We start from the raw sequence: 16,474 nt of genomic DNA, 5'->3' as shown, positions 1-16,474 counted from the left end.
CAGTGGTGATTGTAGTATTTTCTGTTCCAAACAAAGACAATGATAGCTGTGAAGCAACCCTTCTGAAAACATAGGATCATTAAAAAGGAACTTTAGATATTTTCTAAAATAAATATGGATATCAGTCCTAGTATTCTGAACAAATTATGTACCATATTATATTTACTGGCATTCTTCCTAATAACTTATTTTCTTCATATCTTGCTGTAAAATACTGTAGCTTGCCCTTGCATACTGTCCAAGAATTGCTGCATTTTAGTGGTTGACAATGAAATTCTTTAATCTAGTTTGTGGAAAATGTAGAGGAGTAGAACAAAAAAGAATGATATAAAATACAAATTCATGATAATGAGAGGCATTTCTTTAGGCAGAAGCAGCAAAGAGAGGTTTGAATTAGGTAAATTCTCATTCAGCATAAGCCTGGAAAAGCAGCATGAGGTTTATCATAAAGGAAAAACCACTGAGCCCTTGTGATCAGCCGAAAAAAATTCTGTCCCTCTCATCTCTGTGTTCTGTATGCTCGTACAGCTTGAGGACTAAGCATGAATACGCACAAACTGAAAGAAAATCAGTAGACATCACTTAATAAAAGCTGAACTCAAAAGACATATAGATATCAAAAGATAGATAATCTGTTTTTAAGCTTTCTTGAGTCACTGACGTTCCCATTGGTTATTTTTCTGCAATAAGATTTAAATAAAACCCTTTACACTTCATTCAAAGGCACTCCTTTATTAATAGAAAACAGCACCTATTGCACTCTGACCACTGTGTAATCCCACGTAATCGTTCCTTGGCACACGCTGAGCAAGCTGGGGTTTGCTGGTCAGTATAAATTAAACACAATATTAAACTAGCTAGGATTTGGCATGAAGGATAAGGCATCAACGGTAACAATTAGCCAACTCCTATTTTCCAGTCAGACATTCTGGACAGCACAGAAGTATGGAAGAGGAGTACTTTCTGCCGACAGGTAACTAGCTCATTGGAAAACAGCTTTTTCTACATCATCTGGATAAAAACAGTAGTGTTTTGTAGTCATTTCATCACCCTTTAAGAATTAAAAAAAGTGTTTCAGCTTTAAAACGCTATATATAAAGTAGAGGCAGACTTTGCAAATCTTATCTTATAGGTAGCGCTTCTTAGATACATTCTAGGATATTTGAATTTCAAAAAACTCAAAATTAAGCAAAATTTATTTAAAAATGAAAAGTAACCATCTAAGTTTGCAATGACTTAACAAAGTAGATGGTTTTATTTACTTCAGTAGCCCTATCAACTTCAGAGAGACTGTTCAAATGCTTTAAGTAGGTATAGAAATGTCTGTAGCATCAAGCGCTGGAGTTGTATCTCTTATTATGATTCATTTCAGCCTCCTGAAATCTGTCCCTTCAGACCAAAAGTGATTACTTGTTAACAGTGAAAACTGATTAAAACATTCAATGTATTAACAAAGTTGGCTTGAATTTTGTTGCGCATGCACGCAGAGCCCAACAAGTGGGGATTTACAAACTGAGCTTTTAAGATTGTCTGTGGATATCTAATGATCTGACTGTGCAATGAGATATTATATAGTAATCTCATATATAGCCCCTTAAATGTTATGTCTGAAATGTTGAATGGTCTCTCCATAGCAAGCTGTGGCCTTTGCAAACAGATTGGGCAGACTGAAATAAGAAAGAAAACCTTTATATCACCAATGAAGGAGGTAGAACAAGATAAAAGGAATCTAGAGAGCTCTCCTCTGCTTACAGTAAATGTAAGAGTATTGCTGTCATTCCAGCTGTTGTTTCATTTCCTGAGTTGAGATAGTATTTGGGGTTACAAAAAAAATTGCTAGGATGTTGTTCGCATCATATTAGCACTTAAGAGAACTAGGGATCTGTGGGACTGTTGGATTAAATTAGGCTATTCAATGAAAATGCCATCTAAAGACAAAAAAAGTGGAAAGGAGGAGAAGGACGTAGATAACTTGGCAACAGCGTAAGTACTGCATTGAGGGGGATAAAAAAAAAAGGTTTTCTTATGATGCCATAGTAATTAATCTAAGTAGAAACTGACTGGCTGTTCCAGCTATTTATGTTTGAAATGGGAATCAGAATGAGCAGATATGCTATAAGGAGAGCTAAATCCATTTTTCTCTTTCACTTCTTTAGTTTTGGGCAAGGATTCCTGTTCTACCTGGGGTGGAGGTCATTTCTCAACCTTTGATAAATACCAGTATGACTTCACTGGGACCTGCAACTATATCTTTGCTACCATATGCGATGAAACCAGCCCAGACTTCAACATTCAGTTCCGCCGTGGGCTGGACAAAAAAATAGCGAGGATCATTATTGAGCTGGGACCTTCTGTCATCATTGTTGAGAAAGGCAGCATTTCTGTCAGAAGTGTTGGGTAAGATTCTGGGATAAATGGGATAAAAGCTATATAGCAGTTACACCAAAGAAGACTACTTTCTACCAAAAAATGAATTAACAAATTACAGAAGACAAGTAACTGGACTCTGTTCCCATTTCTTCCTACCAAGCTATCTCTCTGGATGAGTATTCCACTGGCAGTTATTTGAATAAAGTTTATAGTACATTTGTGTAGGCAAAGGGATAAACTAACCTTCACAGACCAAAACAGTTCTCAAATTGAAAATGTGATCTCCTAAATACCACCAGTCTGATCTCTATTTCAAGCACAGCTGAAACAGTTTATACTCTTTAGGAGATATTACTTGAAATTCCTGAGTTTTGCTTAGAGCTCATTTGATTTGAGACTGAAATAACTCCAAGCTCTCTGTGCTAACGGTAATATGTCTTTAGGATACAAGGAAAACTTTGAACTGTTCAAGCAACAGAAAAATACTGGAAGAGCCTACAGAGAAGTTCTTATGTACAAGGCCACTGACTGTTTACGTTATGCCAGGGATTACCATCTCCAGAAAACAGTTGTTTTACTGAGGAATTAACACTGATAGGAAACTTTAGGTTCTGCTTCATTCATTCTTCTAGACAAATTGCTCCCACACAAGGAAATCCCGCCAGGAAAGTTTTCAGCATTTTTTATCAGATAGGTAGGATTGAATATTTGCCTGTAGGTTAGTGCAGATCCAGGAAACTTTGCTATGGATTGTCTGTATTTTGTTACACTTATCTGGGTTTATATAATGACCATCACCACAAAAAGATGACTTGCAGCTGTACCTTAATATACCAAACTGTACTCTAGAAAAATTTCCTCTGCTAGTGTATTTTCCACGAGAACTATACAAATATATGGGCCTAACTCAATGTCCTACATTTTAAATTTGTTGTCCTATACTCACAAGAATGAAATGCCATGGCTGACATAGTCTAACCTTGTTGATAGCCCTACTTCAAGTGGAAGGTTGTTCTGGGTAACCTCCAGGGGTCTCTTCCAAACAACATTTCTTTGATTCTAAGACATATGCACTATAACAAAATATATTTCTTTGTCAGTGTTGTTGGTTTGTAGCATTAGAATTCAGCCACAAGGATAAAGACTTAATTCTGCTATCCCATTCCAATTATGTTTTTCTCTAACCTTGCCGGTTCTCAGTGTTAGCAATAATTTCTGTATTATTAGGCTGTGGCCTACAGAACCTCTTCAGGATAATTGTCAATAGTTCTACCACAAAAAATGCATAGGCACAAGTTCTTGAAATACATAGCTAAGGCCCTAATAAAACCAAACCAAGTGGAGATCCTGAGTTCTGTGCAAACATACTCCCTCTTATTTTTAAGGGTTCTTATTTTATATGCTCAGTGTGCAACTTGCTGCACAGCTTGGTGATCCTTCTTTGAAACAGCTGGTATTGACTCGTAGTCAGTAGAAATGTGTGTGTATCTTGAAACGTTACAGATATGAAGGAAAAAATTTCTATATTGTGTTGCTACAAGTACTCAGTTTACTATGTGTATTACTTCTAAAAATGATTACCAATGCCTGCATCACACATTGATATGAGAGGGTTAGTTTTCTCTTCTCTCTCCTTACAGTGTCATTAAGTTGCCTTACACCAGCAATGGAATTCAAATAGCACCTTATGGACGCAACATCCGCCTCGTGGCCAAGATGATGGAGATGGAGCTAGTTGTCATGTGGAACAATGATGACTATCTTATGGTTAGTAAAATGAACTCATAAAGCAGAAGAGAAAATCCTCACTGACTTGTGGGAACGATAGGATCTCTTTAGACTTGATGGGTGCTTTTTGCATGTGTTTGCTGTTTGGATATTTATTCTTTTCCTGCTTCATCCATTTCCCTTGAAATAAACAACTTTGCTTTTTATGCTTGCCTTTCCTTTCCTTTCCTTGGTAGTTAACTAAGGTCACCAAGACTGAGATTTGTGGGCGTTTTCCCTGGATTTTAACCTTTCCTCAGACTATTCCAGCAGCTTAAGTATTTTGCCAAAGGGATGTTGTAGTTGTTTACAGTTATGCAGAACTTAGTAATATGTGCCATAGTTCTGTCATTTCTGGTGTGCTTCATCTGGGCATCTTTTGATTTCTAACAGATGGTGTTCCTCAGAGCTCTTTTTCGTATAGCTTCTCATATTTTTCCCCAAAAGATCCTGTTGTAGTTTAGAGAACGGAAAACTTTTCTCAGGCTGTCCTGTGATATTAATGCCACACAGGACACTGAATTCTGAATTGGTAAGCCTGCTAAAACAGAGAGATTGTAACCTAGTAAATTGTCTGGGAGTTTTACCAGTGCTACTATTACCCATGTAACAGGAAACACTTTTATAATGGGTACATACTATACTCTGTAAACAGTCAGACTCTTTTCCCTGATCTAAGGTTTTAGTGATAATTTATTGATTGTAGCCTATAGCAATTTTACTTCTTCACCATCTAGAGCAATAGATAACTGAATAACATTCCTCTGAAAACAGACTTTCTTCCTGTAACTTTCAGTTTCTTAAGGGAACAAACCTGAAATTTGTGCTCTTTCAACCAGTAATATGAGCAACGAAACAGCATAATTTCCGTCTCTATTTTTTTCCAGCTTCTTATCATATTATCCTCCCTCATTTCCCTGGAAATGTGTCAGAATCTTATTCTTTTATTGAATCAAAGAAACATAACAATCACTACTTGCTGACTGAGAAAAGAAGTAACTGCTTGCAAACCTCTTGCCCCCATCAAATCACTGAAATTAATCAGAAAGGTCACCTCAAATTGGATTCTTGAACTGAATTTGTATGAGCAAGGTAGTGCTGTGTAGATAATTTTAATTGGAGTGATCCTTTTAAAAGTTTTACTTATTTTATATCAGGTTTTGACTGAGAAAAAATATATGGGGAAAACCTGTGGAATGTGTGGAAATTATGATGGCCAAGAACTGAATGACTTTATGAATGAAGGTAAGGTCTAAAGAACAGGCTTAATGGAAGGAGGTCTAATTAAACTGAGTCAAAGTGAAAATGTAATGCTATACTCATTTTTCTCTGACTGTTCAGACACTTTTAGAACTGAGTAAAATGCTCCCATAGCTCACCAACAAACCAGTCTTATGATTATGCCAAACACTGTTATTTGCCAGTGTTATACCACTGTTATTTCCTACGATTATATTTTGAAACACGTGGTAAGGATTACACTGTCTGTCTCACCTAATTTTCAGAGCAATCTAGGTCCATAGCAAGGCACAATAAGTGGGTGAAATGATTACATTAGGCAGAAGCAAGAATGAGGCTATAATAAGAACAACATAGTGGACAAGAACGTTGACAAGTAGTGTGTCCCAGTAGGGGTGGATCTTTACAACAAAGTCAGTTGGTGCTGAGGACTTGACATGCACTATATGCAGTTCACAGGTTTCGCTTCAGACTTGCTCTAGTCTGGTCTGAAGGACTCATGGCCATTAGCAGTTGGAGCCCATTAGGCATGCTCTTAGAGTACATCTTCTGGTTCAATTTCATCTGAAAGAACTCAGTACACCAAGACCACACCGCAACACAAACCAAATTACTATAAGTTAGCATGGTTAGAAGATTTGCTTCAGAGGCACACTGCTGATCTGAACTACGATGCTAGTGTGGAGACACTAAGCTGCACAGTAAGCTGCAATCTTAGATCAACCCTGCAGTTTTCTGTACGCATCACAGAGAAGAGTTTTAAAATATATACAATTTATTTTTAGATTGTGGTGAGTTTAATGCCACATGTAGGGGAAAACACAAGAATGCGGGATGGGGAGAGGAGGCATGAACTGACAAATGGAAAAGATAACACAACTGGTAGAAAAGGAGTAGCAGCTGATATCTTGTAAGGTTGTAGATGTGATAGACTAGGAAATAGCTCAGAAATGATCAAGGTATTAAAAGTACACTTTGCTGAACAGACTCCAGGTGGAGGGCAAAAGGTAGTTACCATCACAGGAAATGGGGCTTGGTATAAGACTTTTCACAGTGAGAGAACAGAACCTGGCTTTTACTACATCACAGCAACAGTTACACAAATCTACACAAAGTTTTTTTCCTGACAAATTATAAGCCTTCGATTTGCAGGTAAATTGCTGGATACCTACAAATTTGCTGCATTACAAAAAATGGACGATCCATCAGAGATCTGCCTGTCTGAGGAGATATCAATTTCTGCCATTCGTCACAAAAAATATGTAAGTAAGATCTTGTTGGCTTAGAAATCAGCAGCGAGGCAGTGATTTTATAAATCTAAATGGAAATAGATAAAGTCAAAGATGTATATAGCATGATATGAGAAAGAAAAGGACTTCTTTGCATCAAGATACATTTTGAAAAGGGCCCAGAGGTATTATTAAGGCTGGATTTATATGGCTTAGAAAAACTCACCAACATTTAGCTCTCAGCCTTCCAAGAGTTCGTGCAGGTCACCACAGGAAGTTCATGGAACTTAGTGGAGCTTTAATGGATTTTGTATTGAGCAGTTAATGACTCGACATTGTAAGCTGTACAGACTTGAAGACATGTAACAACACTTTAAACATATTGCCAGTTAACAGCATTCGTAATAGGATCAACAACTATCACTTTCAATCTTAGATGAGAAGAAAATCAGCCTCTCTCTTAACATGATGAATCCATATAATTATGGTCAACAGAGGATGCTTAGTAACAGCACAGAACAAAAGGGCTTCTTTTTCATAGATTTTACAGGTATAGGAATCAAATCTTACTTAGGATGATCCTGTTAAGTCATTTCATCAGGGAAACCCAAATTTTGCATTTTCACACAGTTTTTTCTACCTAGGAAGTCATAAAGTCACCATATACCTAAATGGCAAATACTCATTGCTACCCTCTAAAAGGCATTTCAGTTTTATAACATGATCATGCTCTTTGGTTCCATTTCTACCTCTCCACAAGAATATGATCTTACTTTGCAGTTCAAATGAAGTTACTGTTTGTATACTACGTATAGGTACCTGATAGTTGCAGCATGTTAAAAGAGCAGCTGATTTTCTCTTGAAGTAGGAGCTTTTCCTTTTCTTTCCTCAATATTTTCATCTTATTTTTCTAGCAATCCAAGATTCTGTAAGTTTGAACATAGAAACCATCCCTCTTTCTAGAAGGTTTAGCTGTCATACTACAGAGAAAGAGTCAGCGAAGATATTCCTCTCAGGATTCTTCCTTTCCTAGAACAGAAGGGAAACATTAGTCTTGTATCTTCTATTTAATAATAACAGCAGGATTAAAGAACAGGAGTATCTGAAGAAGCTGTAAGGAAGATGCTTTTCTGAAGAAGAGTTGTAAATATTATTTGTATTCATATTGAAAAATTGCTTTGATTTCCTGGAGGACTTGCTTTGGCTCAGAAGTTGAACCTTTTAATGTTGTTTCTCTTTAAAATGTGATGCTTCAGTAGGCAACGTTATGGGCGATACTAACACATGAAAGGCATGCTCAAAGAGGAATGTATGTTGTTATCTCCACGTAGTGTTTGCCCTGGAACACTTTCCTCTTCCAACTGAATCTCCGTAAAGACAACATACTTCCTGTCCGTAATATTCTCACCCGTTCTTAGGGAGATTGATGATACCAGAACAATGACTCATTTTCAGTGTAATGAGTGTTGGAACTAATTTGACATATCAAAATTCTTCCTTTATACAATGGATTTATATTCCCTTCCATTTGCAGAATGGCTCATGCATTTGAAGCCAGCTAAACATTATTAAGCTGTAGAATAAAAACAGACAAACCAACAAGAAGATCCTAAATAGGTTTTCACAATACGGTTTTCACATGAGAACGACGCCACCAGGAACAGTTTTCCTTTTGTTTTTATTTAGACCCTGATCTGCTCCCAGCTACTCAACCTGGTGGCACCAACCTGCAGTGTGCCAAAGGAAGGGTTTATCATTCGTTGTCAGCTTGATATGCAGGACTGCAATGAGCCGGGACAGAACAATTGCACTTGCTCTACACTGTCAGAGTATTCAAGGCAATGTGCTATGTCCCATCAAATGGTGTTCAACTGGAGGAAAGAAAACTTCTGCTGTAAGTTTGAATGTTTTGTAGGCATGAGATTTTATACACGCTTGCTGTATATTTTATATATAGAGAATGATTATTTACAGGAATTTAAAACAGCTGATACAAAAGTTTCTACTGTCATGAATCAAGTAGAAATGATTTTCTTAAAGAAACAGCAGTGGTCTTGGGTAAAGCGTTAACAGAGAAGGCTTGGAAACCTCAAAGAACGAGGAAGCATGAAAGGTAACTCCTAGATCTGGATCAGAGGCTGTTCAATTCGAAGAAGAGAAGCACCCACCGTGTGAAAACTGTTCAGTTTCTCAGACTTCCAACAGGAGGCTCTTCTCTCTACTTAGTATATTTTGTTTGTTATTCTACTCAGCAAATTAGCCAGCAAAGAGAGACAACTTGTAAATTGTCCCTGCAGTCTCTCATCCTTTTTTTCTACCCATTGCCGTAGACCCTCTTATTCACAGGAGGTTTTCAGCAGCCCATTTCCACATGCTCAGTCTTCTTAATTGCAACTACCAATACAAAGCAAACAGGGAACAAATCTTCAGCTACTCTCTAAGCTGTACATGATTAGACACACGTTTTTTTCAAGTGCCTGCTTGTTATCACAGTTCTGGTTCACTTTTTGAAATGAATCTGCCTGAAACTTTAACCTATAGTTGGTATTATGTAGCAGGACTTCATTGTTTTATAAGAGATCATGCTGACATGAGAAAGTCAAAAGTAACCTAAACTGATGTTATTTCTAAACAAACTCACACATTAAATTACCAAAGATGGCAGTGCGTTCCAAGAAAGAGGAACTTTCAAAATGACCTTGCATAATGTCATATTGTCCTTCAGAAACATATTGTTTAATCATATTTCTGCTTAACCTTTATATGTATACCTGGCCACGGGTAGCAAATTGTTAAAATAAATTGCTTTAACAGGAACATGTTTTTCCTTACCCCTTGCTTCTTATCCTCTTGCAGAAGGATTTGAAATTGGCTACCATTTCGATTTTAGGACGAGAATGGTGAAATCCCAATTGAATTGTATTCCTGAAGTCATTACTTGATTTGCCATAGTCTATCATCTCATCATTGTTACTTTCCAGGCCTTACATCATTTTACTGTATCTGTGTTTCCTGTGTCATATTCTTCTCATCTTCCTCTTGATCTTCACGTACTGGTGCTGCTCTTCATTTTTTGTATTGAATTTAGTCATGAATTTTCTTTCATTCTTTCCTCATACTTACTACAAACTTTCCCTAGTAAGTTCCATTATTATCCTAAACTCTTCTAAATTGCATTTCTTCCTGAAATCATTCTTCCCCTCCACTTCTCCAATGTTATCCTACGTAAACTGGTAACTCATTTTATTCTTTGATTGTTCCGGACTGGTATTAGTCCTTCAAAATTGTAGTTCCTCAGGGCATTTTATAGACTTTGATTAATATTGGTAAGGCAGCATGTACATTCACAGAACAGTACAATAGTTCTTGCTTATCACAGTAAAATAAAACCCAGTCTTCTCTGTGTCATGGCAAATTTCATGCTGCCAAAACACCATTACTAGAACTTGTTGTAAAGTGATAAAATTCAAAACTTAAAAAAAAAAAAAAAAAAAAAAAAGATGTGCAAGTTAGTGAATGGGAGCCCTTGCTTCCCAAAAAACAAAGGTGAGAAACTTTGCAAATAAATTTGCAAATAGATGCCAAACATACAAAGGCAATGAACTATTTAGTCTTAATTGTTTTTTTGGCAGGTTTACCACTAACTTTCCCCATTTCTCTACCTCACTTACTTTCCTCTTTCAGATGGAGAGAAAATTCTGCTTGTTATCACATAATAGAACATATATTTCCATTCCATACATTAGTATTGCTGGGTAGTTGAAGTCTGAAAAACAGAAAATATGTAAGAAGCACAAATACAGGAAGATCAAGGAGTCGTATTCTTGCAGTACTTTAAGTACTACGGAAAGTCTGATTTATGGTAGTTTGCTAGGCTGCAATATAACCTGCTTGCCATCCTTCAAACTTCTGAAAGGAGTTTCTAATTAATCTGGCTTGAAAAATGAATAAACACTGGAGTGAATATGATGATGATGAATACTCAGATCATGAACTGAGTATCAAGAGAGGGTAAGAGAAGGTTACTGTTAGAGCTCACAAGGCCTTCTCCCTCCTTTGTGGTAGATGAGAGAACTTTCTGTGTTTACACTTTTAAAGTATCTTAACACTTTGCATGGTTGTTTATTACAGCTGTGGGAAGATGTTCTTCTAACCAAATCTATGAGGAATGTGGTTCTCCGTGTATTAAAACCTGTTCCAACCCAGAGTACAGCTGTTCCAGTCACTGTACCTATGGTTGCTTTTGTCCAGAAGGTATCATTTTTATATTAATCTTATCCTGTATGACCCATAGAAATGTTTTTTGGCATATATCCAGGTAACTGAAATAAGATTATTAAGCAAAGAGTCAGCAGTGCATTTCAGGCCATTATGCTGCTAGAACTGCAGTTTCTCAGACAGCATGAGATGACTGGAGTCTTGAAGAGTCTCGGTCATGAAAGATCCTTGGTCACTATTGACAAGAAGAGAGCTGTGAAAGCATTTCCTCACATGACCATAGTCTGTGATGGGATAATTATATGCTGCCTGCTTAAAGTTCTGTTTTATAATATAAATTGAATAAGATATAATTTATTTCTTCTCCAAAATATGTGCCTATCCTCCCAGGGCACCAGCAAAAGGTAGTGTACCTCAGAGAAGTTCTGAAATGCTAGGGACATCTTGTAAAAATCCTTTTAAAATAGTTCAAAATGAAATTGCCTACAAAACCTGTAATTATTACTATTATTTGAATCTTTTCCTGAAATTTCAAAACTGAAATATTCTCTCAGGTTACTGTGATTTAGGTATTTACATCATCACCATTTTGCGGTAGTCAAAAATAATATGTTGGGTTCTACACATTCAACACTAGACTTAGGACTCTAGACTCTAGAATTTGTCCGTCTTTCAAGATTCCCAGCTTCATTACAGTGTCATATAGAGGCAATTGGAAAAAATAACATTCAAGCTTAGCGTTATTTCAGATTAAGTTCAACTTTGAAATGAGGACAATTATTTACATTTTCATTTAACAAAGTAGCCAAACCCTGTTATCACTTGTAGAAAGTCAGTTTTATTTAATTAAGGGAAAATAGCCTGCACATAGTATTTCCTGTATTTCTATGGACAGTGACTGTGCAAGAATGCCATTCTCAAGCTGACTTTGGAAGGTACGCTAAGCAGGATGCAAGTTATAATAGGTTTAGTGCTCAGTAAAGATATAGAAAAGTGTATTTATTTTGTTAATCCCCCTTGGCAGGGACTGTTCTCGATGACATCTCAAAGAATCGAACATGTGTTCACATTAAGCAGTGCCCATGTACACTAAATGGGAAAAAATATGCTCCTGGTGAGACAATGAAAGCAGCATGTAGAAGCTGGTAAGTAGAAACAGGTTTTTTCAAGAGAGGGTGGAAAATATCCTCACCAAGTGGTTGGAAAATTTAGCCTAACTTTTCTGATGGCAGCTACAATCATATCATCTCTGAGCTCACCTTGCTTGAAAGCCACAAACCATACATTTGTAGAAGAAGGTTACCTTTGCGTCATTTCCTGATTCGTCTGTACAAATATAGATGTTCCTTCATACCTTACCAGGCAGTATCATTTTTACCTCCTGTATGAAAGGGCAGGTAAAATTAGTTAGAACAAAATAAATATCTAGGACTTACGACTTCTTTCTGGCATTCTCAGCAGTTTTAATCACCAAATGAGTCCTGGAAACTAGTTTTCCCTTTTACATAAGAAAATAATTATTTCAGTCAATATTGTTTAAATTTAGGGGGAAAAGATAAAGTTGAAGAGTAGATTTTTTTCTTTTACTTCCTTTGCTATCATCATTCTGATAAACAAAATAAAGGCTAAATAATGGAATTCAGTCCTCAGGACTATAACAGCACACTTTTCATGAGTAATCTATTCAGGAAATTTTACTGACAATCCATGGAAGAGTTCAGAAACTTTAAATTAAGGTGAACAGCTTCAACTAATGTATGTAGAAAAAGGAAACCAAAGCATGGAAAATTCAAGGGTGTGAAAAGTGATACAAATGGCATCTTCCATCACTAGTAAGTTACTGAGTTTTTAAAGTGAAAGTAAAGACACGTTTCAGAGGCAATGGAAATGAAAATTCAGAATGTATGCATGTGTTTATGCTGTTTACTAGCTGATTTGGCAGGTTCATCTGCTACAGCAAAACCTCCAGGCAGAAGGATCAAATCATCTTTGCTGATAAATAGTGACTTAATATGGGAATAATCTTACGTAGAATTTCTTGTTTTCCTCAGTAAATGTACAATGGGTCAGTGGAACTGCATAGACTTGCCTTGCCCTGGAAGGTGTTCCCTGGAAGGAGGCTCCTTTGTTACCACGTTTGATTCTAGGTCCTACAGGTTCCATGGAGTTTGCACTTATATTCTTATGAAGGTAATTTCGTAAAATCTAGAAACACACAAAAGCAAACGTATATGCTTTTTGTCATATGCTTTTTGTCAGTCTTTGATTTCCTTTTGGTACACAAACTGAGGTCTTCCCGTGATACGCATTTATCCTACAAATACTTTTACTCTTACGCAAACACACCTTTTCATTATTTTCTTTCAGAGTTCCAGCCTGCCACACAATGGAACCCTGATGGCTGTGTACGGGAAGTCTGGTTACTCTCATTCTGAGACATCACTTAGTGCGGTAATTTACCTGTCTACAAAGGTAAGCAATCATTCCACGGTCTAGCCAGCATTTCAGTAACCGGACTAGCAAAGTAAATATTTAAAGGCGTGGCTAGTAGCCTGAACTGAAAAATTATGAGGGATAGATATGTGTTCCAATGCATTCATATGCAGCAAAAATCTGTGTTGCCACATCAGTTCAGGAAGGTGGAGTTTCTGTGCAGAAAACTACAGGATTTCCAAGTGACAACTGAAAAAAGTATGGAATAATATGTGAGAAAAAGCTTGCATCCATCTTTTCTTATTATATAAGTCACTGACAATAGAGTGCTTAAATTAAAGAAAACATAAATACCATCAACATAGATATTTACTTCTCATTCCATGTCCTCATTCATACAGGACAAAATTGTGATTTCTGAAAATGAACTCCTTACTGACGATGACGAACTTAAGCGGCTACCCTACAGAGCAGGTAAAGAAAAAGGGAATATATGTTAAATGCATATTATATTAAATCTCTAATTTACATCTTTTCTCTAACATATGCCAATAGCAGAGGTTTTAGAGGAAGGTCAAAAATCTCTCCTAGCACATCTATTCCTCTATGGACTGTTGTATGTGGAAGGAGAAGGCGTATGTAGACAGATTGCTAAAACATTTATTTATGCATGACAGTCATTACTTTAAAATATTCCTATGCACCAAAATCTCTGTTTTAAAATATTCTTATTCTTTTAGGCGACATCACTATTTTTAAACAGTCCTCAGTCTACATTCAAATGTATACGACCTTTGGGCTAGAGCTTGTAGTTCAGACATCACCTGTGTTCCAGGCCTATGTGAAAGTTGGACCACAATTCAAAGGCAGAACCCTAGGTAAGAAATCTAGTCTCCATGTGAAAGAGAATGTAGGGAGTGTAATGCGTTGGAAAAGTGCAGTGCGTTGTTAAGACTTTGGTTTTTCCTAGTAACTTTAAAAATAATCAATGGAATTTGATAGGTAACATTTTTGATGTGCAATATAATACTGATTTTTATATCTGTTTTATACATGCATTTTTCAATATGTCTTTTCAACATAACGAAGGAGCAATGAGTTAGCCTGGCTGTTCTCTGCATCTTGGAGCACACTGAGCTTCGAATACAATGAACCATCATTGTAAATACGATGAACCGTTAGAGAATCCAGAGACTCCTCAGTTGATAAGAACCAGATGGAGATGTCTACGTTTACTTTGAAACATTAGCCACAAAGGCATATCCTGCGCTCTAATTATCTATGTGGATTTACAGAGAGTCTTTAGATGTTAAAAAAGGTTAAATGTATATTATATGCCATTGCAAATTTTATATACTTTAAAAAACACACGTGCAACTGTAGAAGTATTTCATGGCTTTTCTCTTTTACATAATTTAAAACCACTGAAAGAGCCTTTTTTTCAGAAACAAGGCAAACAAAAATTTCTGGATGAATTCATGTCAGCAGACAAAACTGGATAATTTTAACCTGAGAAGTGAGAGGGTCAGAATGACTGAATGCAGAAGACACATGCTCAAGGTTCTGTGGCTACTTTACCTATAGTGCTCGTTAACACTCCACCGCCTTTTTTTCACTTTGTACAGGAATGAAACATAGACCATTGTGTACACACGCTTTGATTTTCAGTCGTCTCTTATGTTTCTCATGTTATTAGGTTTATGTGGCAATTACAATGGAGATACTACAGATGACTTCATGACTAGCATGGATATCACTGAAGGGACAGCTTCCCTGTTTGTAGATTCCTGGAGGGCAGGAAATTGCCAGCCTGCTTTAGAGAGAGATACTGACCCTTGTGCTATGAGTCAATTGAACAGTAAGTAGCTGATCCTGTTCTAACTGATCTCTCTAGCTAGCTTTGTCAGCCCCTCCATAAGCCCAAAGCAGGGGAATGACCAGGGCTTGAGAAAATGAGAGGCTTGAATGTCACAGATTCCTTCACCAACAAGAAGTTTCTGAGAATATGCCTTTACTGAAAGAATTTATCAGATCCTGTCCTAGAGATCTGGGATTGAAAAGATGAATGAGGTTTGTGCTGATGTTTGGCAGTGAAATTGTGATATCCATGGAAGTCTTAAACTGTTGCTCACCAGTGTTGTGACTGAAATCCAGGCTTTGCCTTCTCAAGGCTCTATTGCTATTGTACACACACGCGTGCGCGTGCACACACACACACACACACACACACACACACACACACACACACACACACAGGGTGCCATACTGAGGTATTTGAGCAAGAGTATAGTCTGCAAGACATATGAAGTTGTCCTTTTGTTCTGTCCATCGTTGCTAACAGTTCAGCTGGAGCAGAGCGTCCAGTTTTTCTGCTAGAAAATAAAACTACAGTTTGAGAAAAGCAGTGAGCAACTGGAGGGTATCCAGAGAAGATCAGAAAGGATAATCAGTGGTTTAGAAAACATGGTCTAAGATGAAAGATTAAACAAAAGGGGAGAATATAACTTAACAAAGAGAAACATGAGGGGGGACGCAATAGTTATTTTCAAATCCATTAAAATGAAAATAATACATTGCCCTCCACATCAGCAGTAGGAAGGTAAGAAATAATCTGCAACATATTCAGTTTTTCTGTTAGATTAATTTTCTGGTCATGAGCATAATGAAGCATTTGAACAGATTGCCTGGCATGTTATGGAATCTGTATTACTGAAGGCCTTTAACAGTAGGTTAATCAAATTCTGGTCGGTAATAACACAAGCATTTCTGGTCTTTTTGTGGCCAGAGTAGACTAGATGAGCTTTTGAGATCCTTTCTAAGCCTGTTTCTGTAATTGGCAAAAATCTCTCTTCCTCATCTAGTTTTCCTAACTTTCTCTAGTGTTTAATGTCCCTGACTTTCTTTTACTTAGAAATATCTGCTGAAACTCATTGCTCCGTTCTTACTAAGAAGGGTACAGTGTTCGAGAAATGCCATGCTGTGGTGAACCCTATTCCTTTCTACAAGGTAGGAACTTAAGATAGATGGTGCGTGGAGGGAGTCCAAATATGGGCCAGAATGTACTCATGTACAGTACACCACTAATGTGGATCAGCAATGTGCAATTGGTCAGGAACAAGAGTTCCACTGCACTGAAAGCCTGGCTTAACCGTAGGCTGCCAATCCCAACAGTAGGAATCGAAAGATATTTTTGCTCCCACTGCAGTTCTCCTTGTCAA

The 16,474-nt window shown here is 37.1% G+C and overlaps 1 protein-coding gene across 1 annotated transcript in view; it reads left to right on the top strand.

Moving 5' to 3' along the window:
• The first annotated feature begins 945 nt into the window (after window positions 1-945).
• LOC104143772 (mucin-6) overlaps window positions 946-16,474 on the top strand; it is a 28,833-nt gene continuing 13,304 nt past the window's right edge. Inside the window, exons 1-14 of the mRNA XM_068944099.1 lie at window positions 946-973; window positions 2,157-2,397; window positions 4,011-4,137; window positions 5,295-5,382; window positions 6,529-6,638; window positions 8,292-8,499; window positions 10,737-10,859; window positions 11,848-11,968; window positions 12,875-13,013; window positions 13,191-13,295; window positions 13,658-13,730; window positions 13,997-14,134; window positions 14,953-15,114; window positions 16,168-16,262. Coding sequence (XP_068800200.1) covers window positions 946-973; window positions 2,157-2,397; window positions 4,011-4,137; window positions 5,295-5,382; window positions 6,529-6,638; window positions 8,292-8,499; window positions 10,737-10,859; window positions 11,848-11,968; window positions 12,875-13,013; window positions 13,191-13,295; window positions 13,658-13,730; window positions 13,997-14,134; window positions 14,953-15,114; window positions 16,168-16,262 — 1,758 coding nt within the window. The remainder of the gene's footprint in view (window positions 974-2,156; window positions 2,398-4,010; window positions 4,138-5,294; window positions 5,383-6,528; window positions 6,639-8,291; window positions 8,500-10,736; window positions 10,860-11,847; window positions 11,969-12,874; window positions 13,014-13,190; window positions 13,296-13,657; window positions 13,731-13,996; window positions 14,135-14,952; window positions 15,115-16,167; window positions 16,263-16,474) is intronic.

This window comes from Struthio camelus, chromosome 5 (genome assembly GCF_040807025.1).
Source record: "Struthio camelus isolate bStrCam1 chromosome 5, bStrCam1.hap1, whole genome shotgun sequence".
Lineage (NCBI taxonomy): Eukaryota > Metazoa > Chordata > Aves > Struthioniformes > Struthionidae > Struthio > Struthio camelus.
This window is presented reverse-complemented; position numbering and strand designations above follow the sequence as displayed.